General features: G+C 39.6%; 1 protein-coding gene across 1 annotated transcript; it reads left to right on the top strand.

Annotated features, from left to right (window-relative positions):
* The first annotated feature begins 271 nt into the window (after positions 1-271).
* LOC124114014 (dehydrogenase/reductase SDR family member 11-like) lies at positions 272-25,247 on the top strand. The gene is made up of 7 exons (XM_046474540.2): positions 272-517; positions 7,446-7,655; positions 8,900-8,994; positions 19,902-20,031; positions 22,132-22,221; positions 23,215-23,280; positions 24,137-25,247. The coding sequence occupies exons 1-7, from the start codon at positions 386-388 to the stop codon at positions 24,176-24,178; spliced, it is 765 nt and encodes a 254-aa protein (XP_046330496.1). The 5' UTR covers positions 272-385; the 3' UTR covers positions 24,179-25,247.
* Positions 25,248-25,713: the final 466 nt, after the last annotated feature.

The following is a 25,713-nucleotide window of genomic DNA, read 5'->3' as shown; positions in this document are numbered from 1 at the left end:
TGTATAAAGTTATGTAAGAGTGAATATTATCCTTCCCTATTTTTTATCCCGGGGATGAAATTTTCTTGTGTCAGGATGATTCTCCCAAGTGAATTTAAACCCATACCAGTGTGTTTAATCCTATCCTATATTATACTCAAGTGTAAAACACCCCACGGAATAATATATCGGTAGGATACCAAACAAATCGTATCATCCCGGAGCGTGAACGAAAACGATTTGCTAAAACCGACGCATACAAGCCGCAACAGATAGCGCACGTCAATCACGAGACGGAGTGCGAGGTCATGCAGACCTAGAAACGACAGTTACGTCCCTTCAACTCACGAATGCGTTACATCTTTTAGAAAGTTCTCTTCAGTCGTCAGCCATCACCCACTCAGACATGCAGCGGTGGTCGGGACGTGTAGCTCTCGTGACAGGAGCCTCGGCCGGTATTGGGGCGGGGCTGGTCAAGGCACTGGTCAAGCATGGCATGAAGGTGGTGGGGTGTGCCAGAAATGTCGACAACATACAGGTGAGATGAAAAACTGTTAGGGCTGGGACGATTCCAAATTTGCAGCCCAGGTACCAGCTGTATAGGTCTCAAGAGTTGGGAACAAAATGTCTGATTGGGAATTGTTTTACCGCTGCCCTGGCAAAACTATTTAGATACATCTGATACCATGTGGTCTCTGGATACATGTATCAAACAATCAGGTCATGCGTACACTGAATTCGACTGACGTTTTATCTTTACTCAAACATATGAAGGTCAGAAGAAATGGGTGCATAGTCTGAAAGAAATGCAAACATTAGTGGGAGCGGGTCAACACAGCCTCATGTCAGAACGGCCTCAAAAGGTAAAGTCAAAACGATCACAACCCATATTATAGTCAAAACGATCACAACCCATATTATAGTCAAAACGGCCACAACCCATAGTAAAGTCAAAACGATCACAACCCATATTATAGTCAAAACGGCCACAACCCATAGTATAGTCAAAACGATCACAACCCATATTATAGTCAAAACGGCCACAACCCATAGTATAGTCAAAACGGCCACAACCCATAGTATAGTCAAAACGGCCACAACCCATAGTATAGCTAAAACGACCACAACCCATAGTATAGCCAAAACGACCACAGAAAAAGTCAAAACGACCACAACCCATTGTATAGCCAAGACGACCACAGAAGAAAGTCAAAACGGCCACAACCCATATTATAGTCAAAACGGCCACAACCCATAGTATAGTCAAAACGGCCACAACCCATAGTATCGTCAAAACGGCCACAGCCAATAGTAAAGTCAAATGGCCACAGCCAATAGTAAAGTCAAAACGGCCACAGCCAATAGTATAGTCAAAACGGCCACAAAAAAGTCAAAACGGACACACAGAAAATAAAGAAGACAAACTCAAGTATTGTGTCACATTAATTGTATAATAAAACATTTTATAACAGTTCATAACACCCTAGGCTCACAGATCTTATTCAGCAATAACTCAGCACCATACATCACATATCACACAGAGAATCTCACGCGAGTGTCTGTTGATATCAAATATATCAACACGGAAAGTGGAAAATCTCCGAGGCTTGCTGAGGCATTATTCCACTTTTATCAACAAGTATTTATTATCCAACAGCATTCTTCAAACTTTTTCAGTTTGTTGACAGTATTAAGAAGTGTCTACAGTGTAAAAAATACTGCTATTCAGGCCTCAAATTTGCTACCTAAATTTCAATTTGTCTGTCTAAAACTCAGAGGTATCCAAATGACTACCTTGGAGAATATGTTGTGGCGACTAAATTCTATTGCTACACACATGTAGACACAAAAATATGCTGATCTTGGTAAACACGTCTGCTGATGATTGTAATCACAAATAATTCCTCCTAAAGTCCACAATGAACCAAAAAACATAATGTAATTAGTATTATATTTTTAGTTGAGAATGCTCTTTGGGTAATCAAGGATATACCTACATAATCTAGTAACATAAATTGCATCATTGTTCGAGTCACAAATAACAAAAATCAAAGCAAGTTTCCACTATTATACAATTCCAAGACTAGTGCTTGTACATATTAAGACAGTTATTTAATAAAAGATAATTTCAAATGCTTTTGGCCACCTAAACATGTCTTGACTTTTTGATTTACCACTGGCTATCTGGAAAAAAATACTTGTAGCCACTTGGTAAAAATGTAAACTTTGAGGCCTGCTATATCTCCTGTGGAGCCAGTTTTGGATGATAAATCCCTATTCAACCCTTGGTCCATGGTTTGAAGCGCATATGTTTAGCAGCTGAGATGGTGTTATGTTGCCACCTACAATCTCCTGACTGTGAAGATTTCTTCTTGTTGGTTCGTAGCATTCTTTTTGATGTAGGGCAGGGACCAACTTGTATATGCCAAGGAACTGTTCTGAACTCTTGGAGTTGAGTTTTACTACTCATAAACAGACTGGTACACTGGTCAGTGCAGAGATCATAGGAAATTGGTGAGATTGGTTCAAACAACACGTTTGTCTTTACTGGAAGATATTAGATTGTAATAACATGTCGCAGGTATACTCTGTACACATCCTGCTCACATTGAATATTCATTTATTATTTTCATGGACATTTTGACTTTTCTGTTGTGGATGTTATTGTCATATATTGGGGCAGGTGCATATAACAAAAAAAACAGTAATGTTGGCTTCTATCATTTACCGAGGATGGCGTCATCCACGTACACTGATGACGTCACGGATGACGTAGTTCACGCACAGTAGGCGTGGCACTGCTGTGATGTAAACAATACCATGTGATTCTACAGCACTTAACAGCATGCAGTAGTACAAATACTAGTTATGACTCTTTTGGTGCCTGTATTGACTATGGGTTTGTGGCCGTTTTGACTGCAACCCACATTAGTGACTTGTAGTGTAACCTTAGAATTTGAGATAATTTCGTCATTAAACAATATATCATGTGACTAGCCACGGGTCCTGTGCATACCCGGGTCCTTCTCAGTACCCAGCCGACCCATGTACCTGAGTTACCCGTCCCAGCCCTATTAGATACACATTTAAGATGATCTGATCTGACTGAAGCTTTGGGCCTTATTCAACCAAACATATAAAGGCCAGAAAGAAATGTGAACATTAGTGACATGACTGTAACCATGAAGATATACTAACTTTTGGTCATTAAACAATGTATCACATGACTAACTATGGGTGTGGGTAGTCCTGTGGGTTTTACTCAGTACCCACCCGACCTGATCAACCTCGATTACCACGCAGCCCACAGCCCCTTGTGTCGTTGCTTAAATATTTCTAGATTGATTAATATCACGAGTGTCAGAAATGCACTTATAAAAAATCTGATAGTGCATTTCTCACACTTGTGATATTAATAGATCTTAGCTAAATATGGCAGCTATTGCAACTATATAGGATTGCTCATTTCTCAGCCACTTTTGTACAAAATGTATGTGGTAGTTACAAGCAGGGCTCAACATAGATGTTCCATATTTTTAGATTATGACCTTGATTTGACCTTTGCTCTTTGAAGATAGTGAAGATGAATCTTATGGCAATTACTGAAGCAAGTTGTTTCTACGTCTCCTCATATGGTGTACCTATGTGTTGTTAGTAACGGGGCTCAACACATGTTCCTATTGTCCTGATATTTTTAATTTGACTTCTGTTTGACCTTTGCACCTTGACCATGCTCCTAAAAACTCTCAAAATGCATTTGCTAACACTGTAAAGATCATTTTCTCGGAATCCACTGAATAAGTGAAGCTGAAACTTCACATGCTGATGTTCCCATCTGGGATGACACAACAATTGTTCAAGATAACTAAAGACAAAATTGTTATGCATGAGCAACTTCTTTATTACAATTGGGCGACGTTTCGGGGTAGATTCTAACACCGTTATCAAGCAAATGATGATCATTTGCTTGATAACGGTGTTAGAATCTACACCGAAACGTCGCCCAATTGTATCATTTGCTTGATAACGGTGTTAGAATCTACACCGAAACGTCGCCCAATTGTAATAAAGAAGTTGCTCATCCATAACAATTTTGTCTTAGTTACCATCCCAACTTCTAAATGCAACTCAAAGAAGTTAATTGTTCAAGATGTTTTAATATGATTTTCAATATGGCTGCCACTATATATGGCTGCTCTCAGACATTCCAGCTCAAAGTACACTCCAATACTCTTAAATTATTTGTCCTCAGTATTTATGCAGAAAATAAATGAGCATCCATGATGACAGTAAGCAGCTAAACAACCATTTTGAGACCACCCAACCCCCCCCCCCCCCCCCCCCCAACCCCCCCACCACCCCCCACCCCCCACCCCCCCCCCCACCCCCAATAAAGTGTAGATAATACTTGCCAAGCTTCCTTAGAAAGAGGAATTGAAGAATATATATGTATCAATACATATATTGTTTAATGACAAAAATTATCTAGAACTCTATGGTTACACTACAAGTCACTAATGTTCGCATTTCTTTCTGACTATGCACCCATTCCTTCTGATTTTTCATATGGTTGAATAAAGATATAACTCAAGTCAACTTCAGTGTGTGCATGACCAGATTGTTTAATACATGTATCTAAATACTTTTTGCCAGGGCTATGCTAAACAAGTTCCCAATCAGACATTTTGAGCCATCTCCTGAGGCCTACAGTGAGTTTGTACCTGGGTAGGGTCGGGTAATGGGGTGGGTACCCGGATAGTAAATATGGACTCGTCCCAGCCCTAGAGAGATAACACATACCTACATACAAGTCGCTATATAAGTGCAATAATCTTGAACATGTCACCATGTCACCTGACCTCCACAGAGGTAAACGTGGAAGTAGGTTTCTGACAATGGCTTCAAGGAGTATTGACCTACTAGGTGGACATGGCGCAGTATTTAGACACTTGGTCACACCGACCAAGTACAGACAATACTTGTGTTGTATGTTGGTGTCCTTCACCAGTGACAGATAGATTAGCTAGTTGTCACTCCGCTTTGTGGGGCGGTCAGGTAGCCTAGTGGTTAAAGCGTTCGCTCGTCACGCCGAAGACCCGGGTTCGATTCCCGATATGGGTAGAATGTGTGAAGCCAATTTCTGGTGTCCCCCGCCATGATATTGCTGGAATATTGCTAAAAGCGGCATAAAACCATACTCACTCACTTCCCCCCCCCCCCCCCCCCCCTCCTTTGTTCAGGGACCACATGCAGTCGGACAAGAACAAATATTTGACATTGTGAGATTTGGGTCTTCTTAGCTTCAGTTTTTTAACTTTAAAGGATACAAAAAGTACATGTATCTTTAACATTTGGGGGGAGTCGCATTGATATTGTGTTGCATTTTTGGCTAGGGGTCAGCAGTCGTATTACCTTGGAAACACATTAATTTCCAGACTTACAGTACCCATTTTGTAGTGGAGGAGAAAACTAAACAAAATGAATTGTTTCTTTTTTCCTCCCACCTACCAACTGGTATTTTCCTGTAAAAAATCTATAAAGCAAGTGAAAAAAAATGTGTGGCCTGAAATGTGACTGGTTCATTTTCCTTTCTATTTTGAAAGGTAGAATAGGTCTTTTCCAATCCCTTGCCCTAAAAGGCAACTATGCTTGTCGTAAGAGGCGACTAACGGGATCAGGTGGTCAGGCTCGCTGACTTGGTTCTATGGCACTAGACTGACATTTGGTCCCAGAAATAAGTTATCTTATTTATAAATATTATCTACAAAATATAAAATCAAGTCTAAATGGAGCGTAGAGGAAATCTGCATTCTAAGCTGAGACAATTTTTCTTGACTTGAGTTAGATTCCCTCCTTTATTTATTCTGTAGGGGGGCACGGGTGGCCCGGTCGTCTAAGGCGCCGCAATTAGCTGTGCAGAAGTGCGGCCCTTGATCATGCCAGAAACCTATGATTGTGGGTTCGAATCCTGATTTGCCTCGATTATATTTCTAGGTTTGTCAGCACCATACCCGTGCTCGTGGGTCTCACAGAACGCCTGAGACCTGCATCACTTCAGGCTTTCCTCCCACATTAAGCTGACACGCTGTGATATACCTGGAATACTGTTAAAAGCGGTGATAAACCCAACTCACTCCCTCACTCACTATTCTGTAGGGTCTGGGAGACATACTGATGTGACACAGTGGTTGGTGTATGTTTAGGACAACCCTGTTTGGCATTGTTTTTTGTTAGGAATACCAACATTCAGAACAATTTCAACATGGTTTAACAGGGCCGAGTTTTAGACAGGCACAATGGTTGCCATTTGTTTGATACATCTTGCTGCTTTTCCTTCTCACAACTGGTCAACGCCTGGATGTGTCTGTGATCAACACTCCTATTGTAATCCATAATACCGAAGCTATTTCACTGATCCATACTTGGATACCAGGATGCACAGGACTGATGGAACAATTTTACCAAGGATGTGTTAGTTCACGGGGGAAGTAATTTGAGCAGCTTCACAACATCAACCCATTAGGATGTAACTCAGTGTACCTTCTTTGATAGGCATTTAGAAGCTGGAGTACTTCGTAAGGATCAGAATTTATGGATGAACAACTTCTTTATTACAATTAAGAGCAACGTTTCGGTGTAGGTTCTAACGCCGTTATCAAGCAAGTGATATACAGAGTGTGGTTGACAAATAAATATACAGGTAGGAGGCAATGTTTAAACAGTAGAGTAGTTTTTATGTTGTTTATAATACTGGTTTCATCCTTTGTTTATGTCACTGACTTCACCGTTGATTGTCATTTATACTACCCTTCTCCTCTCCAGTATAACTACATCTGACATCTACGCTACTGTATAAACATTGCCTCCTACCTGTATATATACTTGCCTACTACACTCTGTATAACTGTTGACTGTAATTCTAACTAAAGTATGACAGCACCTGATACATCAAGAGATCAATCAGACTATACACTATTTTTATTTTCTGGAAGATTCCAGTTGACACAACGTGACTTCAAGAGCATCAAAATATTAACTTCCACACCACTGCTTACATTAGTTAGTATTACATGCTTGACAACTAACCATTGTCAAAACCAAATGCTATGAAATTCTACTGAATCTCAACAGAAACAATGTAATACACATTATTCAACAATGCAATACACAGCCAGACAACACCAAATTAAATTAAAAGATGGTACTTGGTGTTACCCTGCCTGGTGCTCGGCAGTAAGGAAGGAATCGTCCACATGGAGTCACTATAATGTGTATCTGAGTGGGCTAGTGTTACAAATCCAGCATGTCCGGACAAGTATAAGCAGCCACACGTTCATGCATGTCATTATATATGAGTACAACAATCTTGAACGCGACCTCACCTCATCTCACAGACCTTGTATGACCTTCTTTGTGAAATAAAAACAAAACAATCCTCAAGTACATGCCATTTTCCTCCCCCTCAGAAACTAGCTGATGAGTTGAAGGATGAACCTGGCACGGTCAAGGCAGTGCGTTGTGATGTATCCAAGGAAGAAGATGTCCTGGCGATGTTCAAGATGATCAGGGCTGACCCTGACCTTGGCGGGGTGGACGTTTGCATCAACAACGCGGGTCTGGCCCACGATGACACCCTGCTGACAGGACGCACTACCCAGTGGAGAGAAATGGTGGATGTAGGTTTACCCTTGTACATGTTTTGTTCAAACAATAGACAATGATTTTTATGACACCAAGAAATAGCCTAAGACAGGAAAATAGCCATAGCCCATGACATAGGCTACGTCTTAAGCTACACCTTAGGCTAAGACATAGCCATGATATGTGTGTCTGTTATGACTATGTTTAATCAGCAGTTCAATATAGACTTATGACTTAGGATTGGTCACATCTTAATCTTATTTCGAACTTCTGATGGCAAAATAAGTTGATACTTTTCATATGAGATTGGATGTTAATCAATGGCCCAAAGCATGTGCATGCACCTCTTTATGCTGAGTTTGTCTCCCTCTGATGCAAGGCTCTTAGTGATCTTAGCGCTGCAACTATTGTAAGCTTTCAGGTCTGGGTTCGAATCCCAGATTAGTCCCTACTATGCTTCTTGGTCTGTCAGCCGTGACGATCCAGGTTAGAACAGGTCTACAGCAAATCATGCTTGTTGTAGACGACTAACGGGATCAGATGGTCAGACCTGCTGACGGTTGATGTATGACGATCCAGGTTAGACTAGATCTTCAGGAATCCATGCTTGTTGTAGGCGACTAACGGTATCAGGTGTTCAGACCTGCTGACTTGGTTGATGCATGTCAACGTATCCCAATTGCGTAATCAATGCTCATGATGTCAATGCTCACAGGATTGTCTGGTTCGTTATACAGTTCTTAACGTACCGCACTCATGTACCTGGAATATTGCTGAGTGCTGCGTTAAATAGAGAATCTCACCAACAAGCGTTGATATATTTCATATCAATAGACACAAGGCTAAGATTTTATTTATCATCCAACATAATTCTTCCAACTTTTTCAGTTTTTAGACATGGAAAATCTCACCAAAATGTGTTTTGATCTCAAATATATCAACACGAGTCTATAAACTTTTATCGACGAGCATTGATATATTTGATATCAAAAGACACTAGGGTGAGATTCTATTGATCTTCCAACATTCTTCCAACTTTTTCAGTTTGTAGACAGTAATAAGCTGTGTCTTGAGTGTAAAAAGTACTGCTCACAGTTTCAGTAGCAGAGCCATTAGTGATGTCATTTGATTGTGACGTCATGGTAACCAATGACATCACAATGGTCTGCAAGTGATATCTCCTGTGGGGGCCAGTTATGGATGATCAACAACAATCTAACAAACACCCCTTGGTCTGTCATGTCATACCTGGGTTTCAAGGTAGCGTGTATTGTTGCAGGTGAATGTCCTCGGCGTGTGCATGTGCAGCAGAGAGGCCTTCCAGTCCATGCAGGAGAGGAAGGTGGATGATGGGCACATCATTGTGCTTAACAGGTAGATTGTAGATTGTAAAGTCATGCTCATAGGAAAATATCAAAAGTTAGCACTATCACTGAAAGCTATCATCCTTTGGTGATTTTACATTTTGGTTGAGTTTCTTCAGTTAATAAGGATTCATCACACTTTGTTTTTGTGTGATGAGAAAATGTCCACCAAAATGCAGTTCAGTCCTACACACAACTGTCGGATGTGTGATACGGACGCCGACTTTATTTCCTACTATTCAGATGTATTCTATTGGTGTATCATGGAATACATTCCAATCACAAGTTTCATAGCATGTTGGGGATATTTTTTAGGTCAAAGGTTAAGATTTTTGTTCATGTTCAGTCAAAGGTCAAGGTGACTAAAAATGTCATATCATTGCCAAATTGATATTTGTGTGTAATTAATCGAGTTTATTCTACCACCTGGAGCTAGTGAAAACACATTGCTGTGGGGCAGGAATTAGTTCAGCTGCCCCATATGGTACAGGGACTTAAGAATAAGCGTCTGGTGATTATGCAGGGTTATTACAAGGGCACTGGCTAGACGACTGAGAGTTGGAGTGTTGTCTTCCTTTAAGCAATTTCTCAGTGGTTATGGACTGTGTTACAGACAAACCGAAGAGTTGTACCAGATTACCAGTCAATTGAAATACAAAGTTTATGAGAAAATGTATCGCGAAAACGATCGCAGTGAACCAATATTTACAATGCAGTCGGATCACTTTGGGAGTTTCCGTTAAGGTTGTGTATCGCATTCAGAATGCTTGAGAATTATTAATATGTTTACAAGGTCGACCCCAATTTTGAGGCAGTGCCGATCAAAGAGGTAAGGCAGCCATATGGAACCATTTGGCCTCAGACCAGTGAAGATTCCGGGGTAGAATAGGTCTTCAGCAACCCATGCTTGCCGTAAAAGGCGACTGTGCTTGTTGTAAAAGGCGACTAACGGGATCGGGTGGTCAGGCTCGCTGACTTGGTTGATACATGTCATCAGTCCCAATTGTGTGGATCGATGCTCATGATATTAATCACTGGATTGTCTGGTCCAGATTCGATTATTTACAGACTGCTGTCATATAGCTGGAATATTGCTGAGTGCGGCGTTAAACAACAAACCAACCAACCAACATTTGGCCTCAAGAAGCTTGAAACTGTCAATAGACTTGTTTGCATATATCTCAAGTTAAACACAAGCTGGGAATATTGTATTGTAATAAGTATCAGAACCCTGGCCTTCTGAGCATGTCTAAGCACATAATGTTACATTGATTCACAATTAATCACTTTCAGTGTTTAAAGGGGCACTGATCTAACGGAATTCCCCGGACTGGTTGTTGTCTTTGTTATTGTTTTTTCCCCGTGAGTACCCGGATGATACGCAACGCAACTGAGCGTGACCAGAGACTGGGCTACCGTCTGCAAGGACAGCTAAATAAACTTGGAGGCTGGAGGCAATATTTGTTCTACGCATTTTTGCATAAACACTGATTGGTTAACCGTGATCTATAAAGATTTCGAAAAAGAGCGCATGTTAATTAATTTCTTCAACCTAAACAAACAGTCAAAAAGAACGGCGGAGCTCATCGGATGTCGTCATTTGGAAATACCCCTGATGGTTATAGTTTTATACTAAAAAAAAGGTTCCGTTCAGTGAAAGCATTTACGGATTTCAGATTGCGTTGATAATACGATATCTACTCCCTTGTTGACATCCACGTTTTCTCGTATAACCCTACACTTGTGTATTTGTCGTCATTCACTTGATGCTCAGTTAATGAATTTATTACAGGTACAATTAGTGGTAGCACCACTTAGATTACCTGACAAAGGTTCCCATTTGGCATTTATTGTGTCTGGGGTAATTATTCAATCTAAATCCAGGTTTGAAGTGAGGTGAAATGTGTGTTATGTAATATGCACGTGGCAGACCAGCAAGAGGTGAATGATCAGTTGATTTACTTTTTTTTGTAAATCAACGGATCGTTCCTAGTCATCAAAGGATTAACAGAAAATACGTTGATTGATTAATCACTGTTATCTTGCACAGTGGATATGTCAAAAGTGAGTGTTTACATGTCTAGGTTTACAAAAACAAAGGGAATACACTCATATCATGGCGTGAAGTGTCGATGTAAAAACAACATACTTTGTTCAAAGGGTTAACTGATAATACGTTGATTGATTGATCATTGTTATCTATCACTCAATGGATTATTTAGGAACTGTGGACGTTATGAAAATAGTTTTCAGGTGGGCTTTCTCAGCTGACCCTTGAGACTTGACACCTATGTGAAACACCTGAAACAATCCAAGTGATCAGTTGAGAAACGAACACGGGTTCAAATATCCCCAAACGATATATATATTTTTTAAAATATGTGATTGTTACAGAGACACGTGACATCGAATAAGTTTCTTTGTACAGCTGCAGACGAGTGGGATATTGTTCCTTTGTGTGGATATTCATGGATACATTCCTCGAACAAGGAATAAATAAATTTGGTAGGTTGTAATTATGGTATTTGCATTTTGTTTTCCTTCATTTGCTGTAGCATTGAACCGATTCGTCCTTGTTTCTCTACGTCTTGGTTGGGAAATTCTTCAATGTGCGATAGACGTTGTTTTCACAGGCCTTTTCCTTTGTAAGCGTGTATATATTACCGTCAATTTGAAAAACGTGATTCTCTCAGGCAATTTATAAAATGTGTAAATATTTCAGTCATTTTGACTAAAAAATCTGTCCAGTTTGATTAAGACGATCAAAAGGGCCTACACACATCACAACTGATTATTATGTAGGATTAGAAGCCAAACAACATAGAAATGTACTTTTCAACGTAACATTTTCAGTCTCTTGGTGATGACATTAAACATCAAAATGTTTGGAATTCGTTATCATAATAATACAGATTTTTCAGTCACTTTGTAAAATAACTGAATATTTAGGCGTTTAATAAATTTGAAAATGTTACACATTTTGACAGTAAAAAAATATACACACTATATAAAAGCAATGCTCAGGTGAAATATTTACTTTGTGTTGCAAGTCAAAATAGTGTAAACGAAAATCTCAAAATTACCAAGCAAGTGTCTTATCAAAACTTCGTCACCATTACCGATGCTACCCACAAAGATACCTACATTTCCTTTTTATCTCGAAAACTGTATTTCATTTTGTTGATCAATGTGACCACACGCCCTTATTACTACCCATACAAGTGACTAATGCGCTTACGAATGGCGCAGCAGAGGTCGCGAACTAGTCTAGATTTCTGCTATACACCCGGGTACTCACTGGGAAAAAAACAATAACAAAGGCAACAACCAGTCCCGGGGAATTGCGTTAGATCAGTGCCCCTTTAATGCCTGGTGTAGCTGATGCAGAATGTTGCCAAGAATGTATTTTGATTGCAGATTCATGTGATAAAAAACATAGCTAGGCCGGCAGGCTGTGGTACTAGACTCTGGCTTTGGGCTTGTGACTTACTCACAGATTGTTTGTTACAGCAGTATAACGTCTATGTACTGACGACGAATACTTGTTTTGGGGTTCATGGGATTTATTCCGTCTGTTCAAATCAGGGATATGGAGATCCCACCACAATATGGCTATGGATGATAATTCCCTAAAACATAATATAAGGTTGAATTAGTAATATACAATTACAAGAATCTATAACATGTATAATTAAACAAACATATTACATTTACTTGTTACCAGAGCATGAATTTAAGCATATATTATCACAACAACCATCAGCTCTATATATAATACAGCTACAAATCCCTTTATATGATACAATACACCTCGAAATACAACAATATATACATACAACTATTAGCACATAAATTCCAACCTCGTCTCAGGGACGCAGGCTCATCACGTCAGTGCCAACAGTATGGCTTTATATGTGCCTCTATGCCTAATAATGAAATGACACAATTAAGTAAAATGTATATAATACGCACACAGACGCTTTCTCTCTCTCTCACACACACACAGTAATATAAACCTAATATTTATATGCACTACATCAGTTCATATTTACTAACACTTTCATAGAACTATGTACATAATCATCAACTAACTCATACAAGACTTAGTGTACTAAAATACTGTACAATATATTATTACATTTATAGCTGTAAGCTATAAATTATTGCTAATGATAAATGTATTCTAACAGATACAGCTACAAGCCATAAAATATATAAATTACTGAAAGCACCTTATAACAACATGGTTGCTTAACACTAATTACACTATATTCTAATTGGTTAATCTAGCCATGACTTAATATCACAATACACACTTATGTATCATGACTTTGAAGAATAAGTCATATATTTACAACATTGCGTATCATGTGGATCATACTGCAACTTATACTATATAAGAAATATGCAATTAAAATGATAAAAGTGTACTCAACAAGACTAAAATATCAGATCCTAACCTCCTTATGATGAATATAAATACTAAAGAAGTCTAAATTAACTTCCCCAATCAGTGCACTGCTGTGAATCATGCAGAGTTGAAATGCAGCATTGACCAGAGGAGAGAAATATTGAAGTGTTTAAAGCTAAAAACCTGGTCACATGCTACAGAAACAATAGACAAGGCAATCACTGGCCAAGCTGTGGCTGGAACAGGGCCCACTTGCACAAAGCGATCTTAGCGCTACGACTATTGTAAGCCTATGTTAAAGTATGGGAGTTAAGATCATCTTAGCACTACGATCGCTTTGTGCAAGTGGACCCAGATCACTAAAGACCTTTCATAACTATACCCCGTACTTTACCTAAGGATTAGTAGAGAGTGCTCAGGTTAGTTTAAGGAGCTATTACAATATTTAACTCAATTATTTACCTTAGTTTAAAATACGTAAGTTTAAATACACACTGTTTTACATTCTGCTACATGTCATCATTTTATTATATGAGAAGTGATTGTATCATTGATTGCCAATTACTTATATTTGCTTGTGCAGATTTGGTAGTTGTTGTATCATTGATTGCCGATTATTAATATTTGCTTGTGCAGATTTGGTGGTTGTTGTATCGTAAAGGAAAACAACACTCCCATTTTGAAGTATTGAAATATGGAGCATCTTTTTCTTCGCGGATTCAAAATTTGCTTCTTGTGGACTATAATTTCGACTGGTTTGACTTGTGTTCGGCCCTATTCTTGCTGCGCTGAGTGAAGTGACACCTGTTGGAGGATTGAAAAATGAGAAGCCGTTTATCATGACAAAGGTATAATGTACATGAAAGAGCTGCAGCCAAACAGACATGTGTGTTTGTTGTTGATTAATGCATTCACGACTTGAAAAGGTGAAGCAATAGATAAACCGGCATATGATTTACAAGAAAGAACTAAATAGTTTCCCTTCAGAGAATTCAGGTAAATGAACAGGTGATAAACTTGGTCAATACAAATGTGAAATTTGAGATAAATTATCACTAAATATGATGATTTAGCATTTAGATTGTATTTTCTGTTCTGCTAAGAATTGATTTATGTTCAAGGCATTGTGTTATATTACAATAATTTTTTACTTAGACGTTTACAGGATATACGGCTATTCCATTAGATGAGAGGTCACATGACCACGAGATTGACGACACAATTTGACGTTCATATGTTTTTCACGAGACTGTGTTCTTGAAAGGACATAAACACTGACGGACTACTTCCACATTCCAAAGAAATGCACATCCAAACTATCGTAGTATCGACTCAATGCGTGTCTAGGCTGACAGTAACCGTCTCCAGCAATCTACGAATTTACCCTAGTGTCTGTTTGACGCATCTTTAATCACCTTTCAATGATAGGCCAGTTGATCAATCATGACTAAAACATGAAACTGCCACAGGTTCATTAACAACTTCGGAAATCTCTTGCTTCACGTTTATCGTGTCGGCCATTTTGACGTCTTGTACTTGATATAAATGTATTACAACGAGCAGTCATTGTGACTGACTTACTGAGGTAGTTCTTTACAGACCTTTCTCATCTAATGGTGATATTATCTGAACACATGTGTTGCGCGAGATGTTTCTGAAGAGAAATTGTGCATCCATACATTCATGTCACCTCCCTTTTTGAGGAACTATTTTGTTCCGAGGTGTAGCTGGTTGTTTTATGGCTGTCAGTGTAAACATGAAGTCACACATACTAAATAAAATTGTGTTTAGATCTTGGCCTACATCCTTTGAGGTAAGAAATTGTGATAAAAGATTTTATAAGAATTGACCTTCACTTTGTGTGAGTACATTGGAGTATGAACCTTCATAGAGTGAGGGCCAAACATTGTGTGAACGTCGGGGTAAGCTCCCACGTTCATACAGTTTGGCCCTCACTCTATGAAGGTTCATACTCCAATGTACTCACACAAGGTGAAGGTCAATTCTTAATTGTGTATGTTAAGTGAGCAGGAAATAGCAATCAGCTGTAACCACATTTTCTACAATTCTACCGGTGATTCGGTTAAAAAATACCTAATAAATATAACTTCAAACAATATTGATGGAATGAATTGTATCTGAAACTATTATTTTATCAGAAATACTATATTCCAATATCAAATTATTTTAGTTACAACGTAGACAATAATAATAATAATAATAATGATAATAATAGCACTTTGGAACAACTGATATCTATTGCCAGATATGTTTTACGTATGGAACAATTTGATCTGTCAACATTCCGGCCTCACCTCACGTTTTCTTGCTACAGCAAATTAATGAAAACAAAATGCAAATGTCGACAAAAGTAATATGTTTTATATTAGACAGTTACCTTGTTCAAGGAATGTATCCGTCTATATCCACATAAAGGACCAATATCCCATACAGCTGAAGCTGTACAAAGAAACTTCGATGTCACATGTCTTTGTAACAATGTAATATTTTGAAAATATATACAGTGTTTTGTGATATTATAACATCTTCATCTCTCATCTGATCAGGGGTGGTCAAGTAGCCTAGAGGTTAAGCGTTCGCTCGTCACGCCTAAGACCAAGGTTCGATTCCCAACATGGGTACAATGTGTGAAGCCCATTTCTGGTGTCCCTGCCGTGATATTGCTGGAATATTGCTAAAAGCAACTTAAAACCATACTCACTCACTCTCTCACTCACTGATCTGATCACGTAAGTTTGTTTCATGTGTCTCGATGGTCAGCTGGGGTAGCACATGTGACGCCGATGTTCATGATGTCTGCGGTTCTTTAAGACAGTCCATGACGTTAGATTACAGTGGGCACTCAATGTATTTTGGTTAATTCTTTGAAAAAAGCATGTTCATTTTACACAGGCACTTCACGCCCCGATATGTGTGTATCCTGTATACTTTAGTAAACCTTTTATATATAAACACTTACTTTTGGCAAATCCCCTGTGCAAGATAACAGTGTTAAATCAATCAACATATTATCGGTTAATCCTTAGTTCAATGGGTTTTTTTAGCAACTCAACTGACCATTCACTGACAATGTAATACATTCACCTCATCAGACCTGAATTTATAGCCCAATCTTAGGTTTAATTATTACCCCAGACACCAGAAATGCCAAATGTTGTTCTACAACAAATTATACCTGTTATGAAGTCATGACGTGAATGATGACAAATATAGGGTTTTACCATAAAACATGGATGACAGGGAGTAGCAATTGTTGTATTGTATGCAATTTGCCAGAAAAATATGGGCCGTTGCTGTTTTGAGTATATGAACTTAATGCATACACGTACACGTATTTGCTGTAAACTAAACTACATATTTGTACATACACATTTACAAATGAAGAATAAATGCGAGGTTTCAAAGGGATTCACCCACGCTGTCAACCAGGTTGTCCGAAACTAGTTTGACGCGAATAAGCGTCTGGTGATTATGCAGGGTTATTACAAAGGCGCTGGCTAGACGACTGAGAGTTGGACTGTTGTCCTTTAAGCAATTTCGCAATGGTTATGGACTGTGTTACAGACAGACAGAAGAATTGTACTGAAATTGTTTTCTGTGCAGGATGCAGGGGTGTGCTGTATTACCAGATTGAAATTGACATGAGAAAATGTATCGCGAAACGATCGCAGTGAACCAATATTTACAATACAGCCGGATCACTTTGGGAGTTTCCGTTAAAGGTTCTATATCGCATTCAGAATGCTTGAGAATTATTAAAATGTTTACAAGGTCGACCCCAATTTTGAGGCAGTGCCGATCAAAGAGGTAAGGCAGCCATTTGGAACCATTTGGCCTCAAGAAGCTTGTGAAGGACGAAACTGTCAATAGAAACACTTCAGGTGTAAAATCTGCAATGCTCAAGTCAAATGTTCTAGCAGAGCAACACTTGCGTGGCATCGTTATCCACTTCAGGTGTAAAATCTGCAATGCTCAAGTCAAATGTTCTAGCAGAGCAACACTTGCATGGCATCGTTATCCACTTCAGGTGTAAAATCTGCAATGCTCAAGTCCAATGTTCTGGCGGAGCAACACTTGTGTGGCATCGTTATCCACTTCAGGTGTAAAATCGTTACAAAGTAGGAGCTGCTATATATTGCAATACAACTTGCCTTGCCTTACATTGCGATACATATTGCAATACAACTTGCCTTGCCTTACATTGCGATACATATTGCAATACAACTTGCCTTGCCTTACATTGAGATACATATTGCAATACAACTTGCCTTGCCTTACATTGAGATACATATTGCAATACAACTTGCCTTGCCTTACATTGCGATACATATTGCAATACAACTTGCCTTGCCTTACATTGAGATACATATTGCAATACAACTTGCCTTGCCTTACATTGAGATACATATTGCAATACAACTTGCCTTGCCTTACATTGCGATACATATTGCAATACAACTTGCCTTGCCTTACATTGAGATACATATTGCAATACAACTTGCCCTGCCTTACATTGAGATACATATTGCAATACAACTTGCCTTGCCTTACATTGAGATACATATTGCAATACAACTTGCCATGCCTTACATTGAGATACATATTGCAATACAACTTGCCTTACATTGAGATACATATTGCAATACAACTTGCCTTGCCTTACATTGAGATACATATTGCAATACAACTTGCCTTGCCTTACATTGAGATACATATTGCAATACAACTTGCCTTGCCTTGCCTTACATTGAGATACATATTGCAATACAACTTGCCTTGCCTTACATTGAGATACATATTGCAATACAACTTGCCTTGCCTTACATTGAGATACATATTGCAATACAACTTGCCTTGCCTTACATTGAGATACATATTGCAATACAACTTGCCTTGCCTTACATTGAGATACATATTGCAATACAACTTGCCTTGCCTTACATTGAGATACATATTGCAATACAACTTGCCTTGCCTTACATTGCGATACATATTGCAATACAACTTGCCTTGCCTTACATTGAGATACATATTGCAATACAACTTGCCTTGCCTTACATTGAGATACATATTGCAATACAACTTGCCTTGCCTTACATTGCGATACATATTGCAATACAACTTGCCTTGCCTTACATTGAGATACATATTGCAATACAACTTGCCTTGCCTTACATTGAGATACATATTGCAATACAACTTGCCTTGCCTTACATTGAGATACATATTGCAATACAACTTGCCTTGCCTTACATTGAGATAGGGAATATCTGCCAATAGCCACCCCTTACTGTGTGTCACCGGCTATGTTTGACTACCCGTCTATCACACAGTGAAGAGTGAAGATCCATCATCAGAATGCATAAAGTAAGCACACATGTGCAGGTAGGTTTTTGTTACCGAGAAGTGAGCTACAGGGCCTCTTGGCCTTTCTTCCAGAATGGGTTTTTTCTATATGTTTTCCAAATGATGGTAATGGCTACATATTTGCTCTGGCACACTTTCTTCATAAAATGTCACAAACATCATTAAACTATTTATTTTACTTAACGATAAAGTAATAACAATAAAGTACTTACCTTTGGGACTGAATAACAAATTTGAAATAGACTTATGTTGTAATTTTGTTAGTTTTGAATTTCATGCGTCATGTTATGTGAGTCAGATATAATTAATAGGGAATGAAAATTCCTTTAGACGGCATTATCTTTCATTTGTTGTTCATTGTTATTTTGGAACACAATGATTTGGACAATGTTTAAGAATGATCTGATTTAATTATTTTTAATTTCAAAACTGCTGTTCTCTGAAAAAGCCTTAGGAGCAAATAGGTCGCCTAGTCATGTGCAGGACATTTCCAAATGTAGCCCAGTCATGTGCAGGACATTTCCAAATGTAGCCCAGTCATGTGCAGGACATTTCCAAATGTAGCCCAGTCATGTGCAGGACATTTCCAAATGTAGCCCAGTCATGTGCAGGACATTTCCAAATGTAGCCTAGTCATGTGCAGGACATTTCCAAATGTAGCCCAGTCATGTGCAGGACATTTCCAAATGTAGCCCAGTCATGTGCAGGACATTTCCAAATGTAGCCTAGTCATGTGCAGGACATTTCCAAATTTGATGCATCAGTGATAAAAATTATGTCTGATGCAATTCCCTATTTTGACTTGTACCATGTGTTCACATGTTTTTTTCAGATGAACAATTGACTTGCCTGTGCATGTGTTTGTGATGGGTGCCACCGGTGGGGCAGGATACACTCACCTTTTCGCAGACACCTGGTATCATTACTATTTGATAGTGGTTCATAAACACATGCTCATGATATAGTCGGAATTGTACAATCGACTCTGCTTTATGCAGAGATTTCTACTGGAAATGGAAAGGGTTTTGTCGCATTGTTTATAGCACTGATTTTGTTTCAACAAGCATGCCATCACAGATTGAGGGTAACTTTTTGTTGTTCTACTTTCATGGTTGAAGTATGTCCGGGCATAGAGTCATACCAAGGAGTGGGACACATTTCTATTCTGCTACAAAGTTTGCTGTCACTGGAATAGTTGAAGGACTTCGACAAGAGTTGAGAGAATTAAAAAGCGGGATTCGTGTTACGGTAACGAGATATGTTGTTCAACCTGGTTAATTCAGCAATAGGTCACCAGATACTATCTTCCAACAACTTTATGCATAGAAACTTTATACAGTGGGAGTGAGTGAGTTTGATTTTACGCCGCTTTTAGCAATATTCAAGCCATATCACGACGGGGGTCACCAGAAATGGGCTTCACACATTGTACCCAATCGAACCCGGGTGTTCAGCGTGATGAGCAAACGCTTTAACCACTAGGCTACCCAACCGCCCTTATACAGTGAGAACTAGGGCTGGAACGGTATTCGGGTGGGGTGGATCCTGAGTAGGACCCGGGTACCCACAGGACTACCCAGACCCGTGGTTAGTTGTGTGATATATTGTTAAACGACAAAAAATCACTATAGCTCAGTGGTTACACTAGAATTTGCTAATGCTCGCATTTTCCTCTGACGATGCAGACATTCCTTTTGACTTGTATATGTTTGAGTAAAGATAAAGCTTCAGTCAACTTCAGTGAACACAGGATCTGATTGTTTGATACATGTATCTCAATAGTTTCAGCCAAGGCTGCAGTAAAACAGTTACTCATCAGACTTTTTGTTCCCAACTCTTGAGACTTGCAGTGGGTACCCGGGTAGGGTCGGGAAATAGGGGGTCAGGTACCCGGGTCGGGTTGGGTAATAGGGGGTCTGGTACCCGGGTAGGGTAGGGTAATAGGGGGTCGGGTACCCGGGTCGGGTCGGGTACCTGGGTCGGGTCGGGTAATAGGGGGTCGGGTCGGGTAATAGGAGGTCGGGTACCCCGGTAGGGTCTGGTAATAGGGGGTCGGGTACCCGGGTCGGGTCGGGTAATAGGGGGTCGTGTGCCCGGGTAGGGTGGGTAATAGGGGGTCGGGTACCCGGGTCGGGTCGGGTAATAGGGGGTCGGGTACCTGGGTAGGGTGGGTAATAGGGGGTCGGGTACCCGGGTCGGGTCGGGTAATAGGGGGTCGGGTACCCGGGTAGGGTGGGTAATAGGGGGTCGGGTACCCGGGTCGGGTCGGGTAATAGGGGGTCGGGTACCCGGGTCGGGTCGGGTAATAGGGGGTCGGGTACCCGGGTCGGGTCGGGTAACAGGGGGTCGGGTACCAGGGTAGTAAACTTGGACTCTTCCCAGCCCTAGTGAGAACTCAAAGTCTGATTCCAGTCAGACAGGAGATATAATTACATCACAGACCGTGTATATATGGAGGGAAACCCCCTCACCCAAGATACATATGGCTGCAAATTATATTTGGATCTCACAGTGTTATATTAAGCACTGGTTGTCACCAATTGTTAGTTTAGTAAGCGATGGACTTGCTTCTCTGTTGTGTTATGGATAGAGACACTGTCATGAGAGAGCAATGTTGGTGGTTTGATCCCTGGCAGGGGCGGTCGGGTAGCCTAGAGGTTAAAGCATCGCTCGTCACGCCGAAGACCCGGGTTCGATTCCCGATATGGGTACAAAGTGTGAAGCCCATTTCTGGTGTCCCCCGCCGTGATATTGCTGGAATATTGCTAAAAGCAGCGTAAAAAAACATATTCACTCACTCACTCATTGATCCCTGGCCATGTCATGCTAAAAGACATTAAGATATGGTACTTGCTGTTACCCTGCCTTGTGCCCGGGATTAAGGGGCTAAAATAAGGAATGGGCATCTCATAGTCTGTATACTGTGTCTGAGTGGGGCATCCATGGTAAACTGTGGCATGGTGTATGAGTGAGCTGGCACTATGAAACTGCACGTCTAGTACAAGCAGCCACACTCATGTGCGTGCATGTCGCTATTTCGCCTCGCCTGCACCAATGGTTGTTTTACTGATTGGCTTTAGTTGTCCAGAAAGCATTGGGATAAATTACCTATTTTTTTATTATCCTGCATACTCCTTAATGCATTTACATAGGGGTCACGTGGTCTCATCTGCTGGGTCCTGCGTCACACTTCAGACGACTTCTTTCTTAGCTGGACTCAGCTTTGTTTGCCGGCCAAAGTAAGCAGGAAAAGCATTAAGGAGTAATGCAGCATTAGTATACAAATGGAGAAAATATTTTGATTTTACTTATTGTTGACTTTAGATATTGTATGCGTTTGTTTTCCAGTCAATAAGTCCCGGTCTGGTGGAGACGGAGTTCAGCTATCGAATGATGAAGGATGATGAAAAAGCGAAGGCGATTTACAGCACGATTCCGGTTAGTGTCTGAAATGGCAGTTTATTGATGCTCTTCGTGTGAAATGAGGACAGTATTTCTGAAATGACTCTAAACCTATACTAATCAGATAGGTCAGCAGCCCAAGTGTAACATTAAGTTTAAGCCTAAAACTAGGATCAACTTCTTTCTAAATTGGGTACAGACATGTTGCCATGGAAAAAGAAAACATGTTGGTGGAAAAGCTATTATGCACTAGGGCTGTGTATTCCACAAACCACATTCTACGAGTAACGTTTTTTTTTTATAAAGTTAGCACCTTGTGGGGATAAACAGGGGACTAACGGGATTGGGTGGTCAGGCTCGCTGACTTGGTTGATGCATGTCATCATATCTCAATTGCGCGGATCGACCCTCATGTTGTCAATCACTGGATTGTCTGGTCCAGACTCGATTATTTACAGACTTTCGGCATATTGCTGGAATATTTCTGAATGGGGCATCATATCCTGTCATAAAATGAAGTTTAGATGGTCATCCTGACGATGTGGGGGCATTGGCCATGCTATCAACTCTATTATTAGCAGGCCTCCCTGATATCGATGGGATGTCCCTGAGTACGACATGAAACAACCAATATGTAAAACAACAAACAAACAAACAAACAAACAAACATGGTAAGGAACATGGCCAGATGAGCATGCATCTTTACTACAAGTAGGCTCGAGTCAGACAAGGGTTTTTGTCATTTCAATACTTTTATGATTGTGATTATTGGAACTTAATTTGTGTAATGCTTTTAATATTCACCAAAAGAAATCAATCTTATAAATATATTCTTATCTGCTCATGCAAATGTGGGATCAGCTGTAGCTGGGTTGCTGGTACCTCATCTTGATGGATTGTGTTGGCGTGTCACAGCCGTTAAGGCTTTCAAGGAAGGGCGAGGACCTTTCAACTTTGACCTAAATCCAAGATGTCCCCGACAGTTGCTGTGTGTTTCACATCCATTAAATAATAAGTCATCTCTTCCAGTGTCTCCAGGTGGACGACATCACAAGCACTGTGATATTTGCCTTGCAGTCTCCAAAGCACATGGAGGTAGGTCACAAATGTCAGCATTTTTTATGCATAGTGGACAACTAGCACTTCACACAGCACATTTTTTCTTGTTGCACAGTTGAGAACTAGTGCTTCATTTAACACATTATCTTTTCTTGTTGCACAGTTGAGAACTAGTGCTTCATTTAACACATTATCTTTTCTTGTTGCACAGTTGAGAACTAGTACTTCATTTAACACATTTTCTTTTCTTGTTGCACAGTTGAGAACTAGTGCTTCATTTAACACATCTTTTCTTGTTGCACAGTTGAGAACTAGTACTTCACACAGTACATTATCTTTTCTTGTTGCACAGTTGAGAACTAGTGCTTCATTTAACACATTATCTTTTTCTTGTTGCACAGTTGAGAACTAGTGCTTCATTTAACACATTATCTTTTCTTGTTGCACAGTTGAGAACTAGTGCTTCATTTAACACATTATCTTTTCTTGTTGCACAGTTGTGAACTAGTGCTTCATTTAACACATTATCTTTTCTTGTTGCACAGTTGTGAACTAGTGCTTCATTTAACACATTATCTTTTCTTGTTGCACAGTTGAGAACTAGTGCTTCATTTAACACATTATCTTTTCTTGTTGCACAGTTGTGAACTAGTGCTTCATTTGGCACAATATCATTTCTTCTTGAGCCTCCTTGGTTTATTTATTGCTTCCTATTTGATTTTATTAGTCTTACCTTGATAACTATACATAGGTCGAGTATGACCTACTTTCCTGTCCAAATGCACCGAGTACAGATGTTTTACCACAGAGACTGAGGGTTTGATATTGGGCTATACACCAAATGTTGGCCTATGTAATTATTCATAACACTGTGTGATGTTTATCTTTCCAGGTTAACGACGTCCTCATCAGGCCGACAGCTCAATCCAGTTAGAGGAGGACATCCATCGGCAAGATATTCCAGAGCTGTGATTTTGGTGTACCACACCTAAAGATATATAGTGATAATTTTGTATCTCATGACCTGTAATCAGATAAATCATAATGCTGTTACTTGTATCAAACTGACTTGCAAACTTCCAAAGAAGTTGGTATCATTGAATGGTGCTAAATCATGTCATCCTTGAATCTTTGTTGACATCTTCTTGAATATTTCCTGTAGAACACAATTTTAAGGAGCTTAGGCCTTTTTCAGTTGGTTTACAGATCCTCGGACCCAAAATACTGACAAAATTGAAGAAAAAAACAGAAAAAGGAAAATTATTAATTTGTAAAAACTATTTGTATCATTGCCGACTGTTGCCGACCCTGAAAACCTTTGTATAAGAATAAAAACTATATTTCTAGAATCTTGCAATGCAGTAAAATGATGACTTTGCGAAAAAAAAAAACGTGCTACTTTGCAGTGGGAATCACTTCTGTTTGTTGTTTGACACCGCACTGAGCTTCTGCATTGATTTACTTGACAATGCAGTGTTGACAGTGAGGGTATTAACTCCAGTGGGAATCGCTTCTGTTGTTTGTTGTTTGACACCGCACTGAGCTTCTGCATTGATTTACTTGACAATGCAGTGTTGACAGTGAGGGTATTAACTCCAGCCTCATCCAGGTACCTTGCCTTGGTAGTTCAGAAATCTTTATTTATTTAGATTTCTCTTCCCTACCAAACATATCTGCAAACCAACTGAAAAAGGTCCTATTTTAGACAGGTATAAGGAATTCAGCTTGAAAGGTCTTCTCTGAACAGTGAAGTACTGGGATACCTTTAAGTTCCTCAAACAAAATTACATCTACTGGCTTTCTTTTCAGTTTGTCTTTCTCCTAAATTATGCGTGTATCCCATTTTTGTGGGACCACCCAGTGTTATTGCTGATGAATATGGTTATGATTTCATGCATTTGGTTGATTTCTTTGTTATGTTTTGTCTTTTAACAAGTGACTGTTTCTATGTACTATATACCAGGCATTTTTTTAAGATTCAGGAAATAAAATATATTAAATTATTTAATTTTGTTTGAGTTTGATGGTAACTCATGCATTTCTCCAATCTCGTTAAAATCAGATCTCAGTGCTTGGGAAAGGGAGCACAAATTTCTTATTTTAATGAGCGCAGGTTTCTATCAGTGTAAAAATTGTGAGTGGAATGGGGTGACTGAGAACATGATTTCAGTTATGTCAAGGTGTGTCAGAATAATGTGGTGGGATATCTGGAGCAAGGCTGAAACAACGCAAGGATCCACTGGTGCACAGTACGGTACACTTCTTTGGATGTTGTTACATATTTCTGTTTAAATTGTGTTAATTATCTCCACTTGGGATGATTTACAAACTTCTTCTCATCAACATTTTCACTTTATCATATAACATCCATCATTCAATTCAATTATGTGGGGATGCTAGGTTAGAGTAGGCCCCCACTCACCTGTGCTGGCCGTACGAGGCTAGGTTAGAGTAGGCCCCCACTCACCT

The sequence above is a fragment of the Haliotis rufescens genome, unplaced genomic scaffold, assembly GCF_023055435.1.
Source record: "Haliotis rufescens isolate VD_foot unplaced genomic scaffold, xgHalRufe1.0.p SCAF_62, whole genome shotgun sequence".
In the NCBI taxonomy this organism is placed as follows: domain Eukaryota; kingdom Metazoa; phylum Mollusca; class Gastropoda; order Lepetellida; family Haliotidae; genus Haliotis; species Haliotis rufescens.
The sequence above is the reverse complement of the archived record's forward strand: the minus strand, read 5'-3'. Positions and strand labels throughout refer to the sequence as shown.

What these genes read in the sequence shown, in the direction of transcription:
- LOC124114014 (XM_046474540.2), top strand. Translation starts at nt 386, where the DNA reads ATGCAGCGGTGGTCGGGACGTGTAGCTCTCGTGACAGGAGCCTCGGCC. An exon ending in AAAGCGGGATTCGTGTTACG is followed by an intron (nt 20,032 to 22,131) that starts GTAACGAGATAT and finishes TTTGTTTTCCAG; the next exon opens with TCAATAAGTCCCGGTCTGGT. An exon ending in CGATTTACAGCACGATTCCG is followed by an intron (nt 22,222 to 23,214) that starts GTTAGTGTCTGA and finishes CATCTCTTCCAG; the next exon opens with TGTCTCCAGGTGGACGACAT.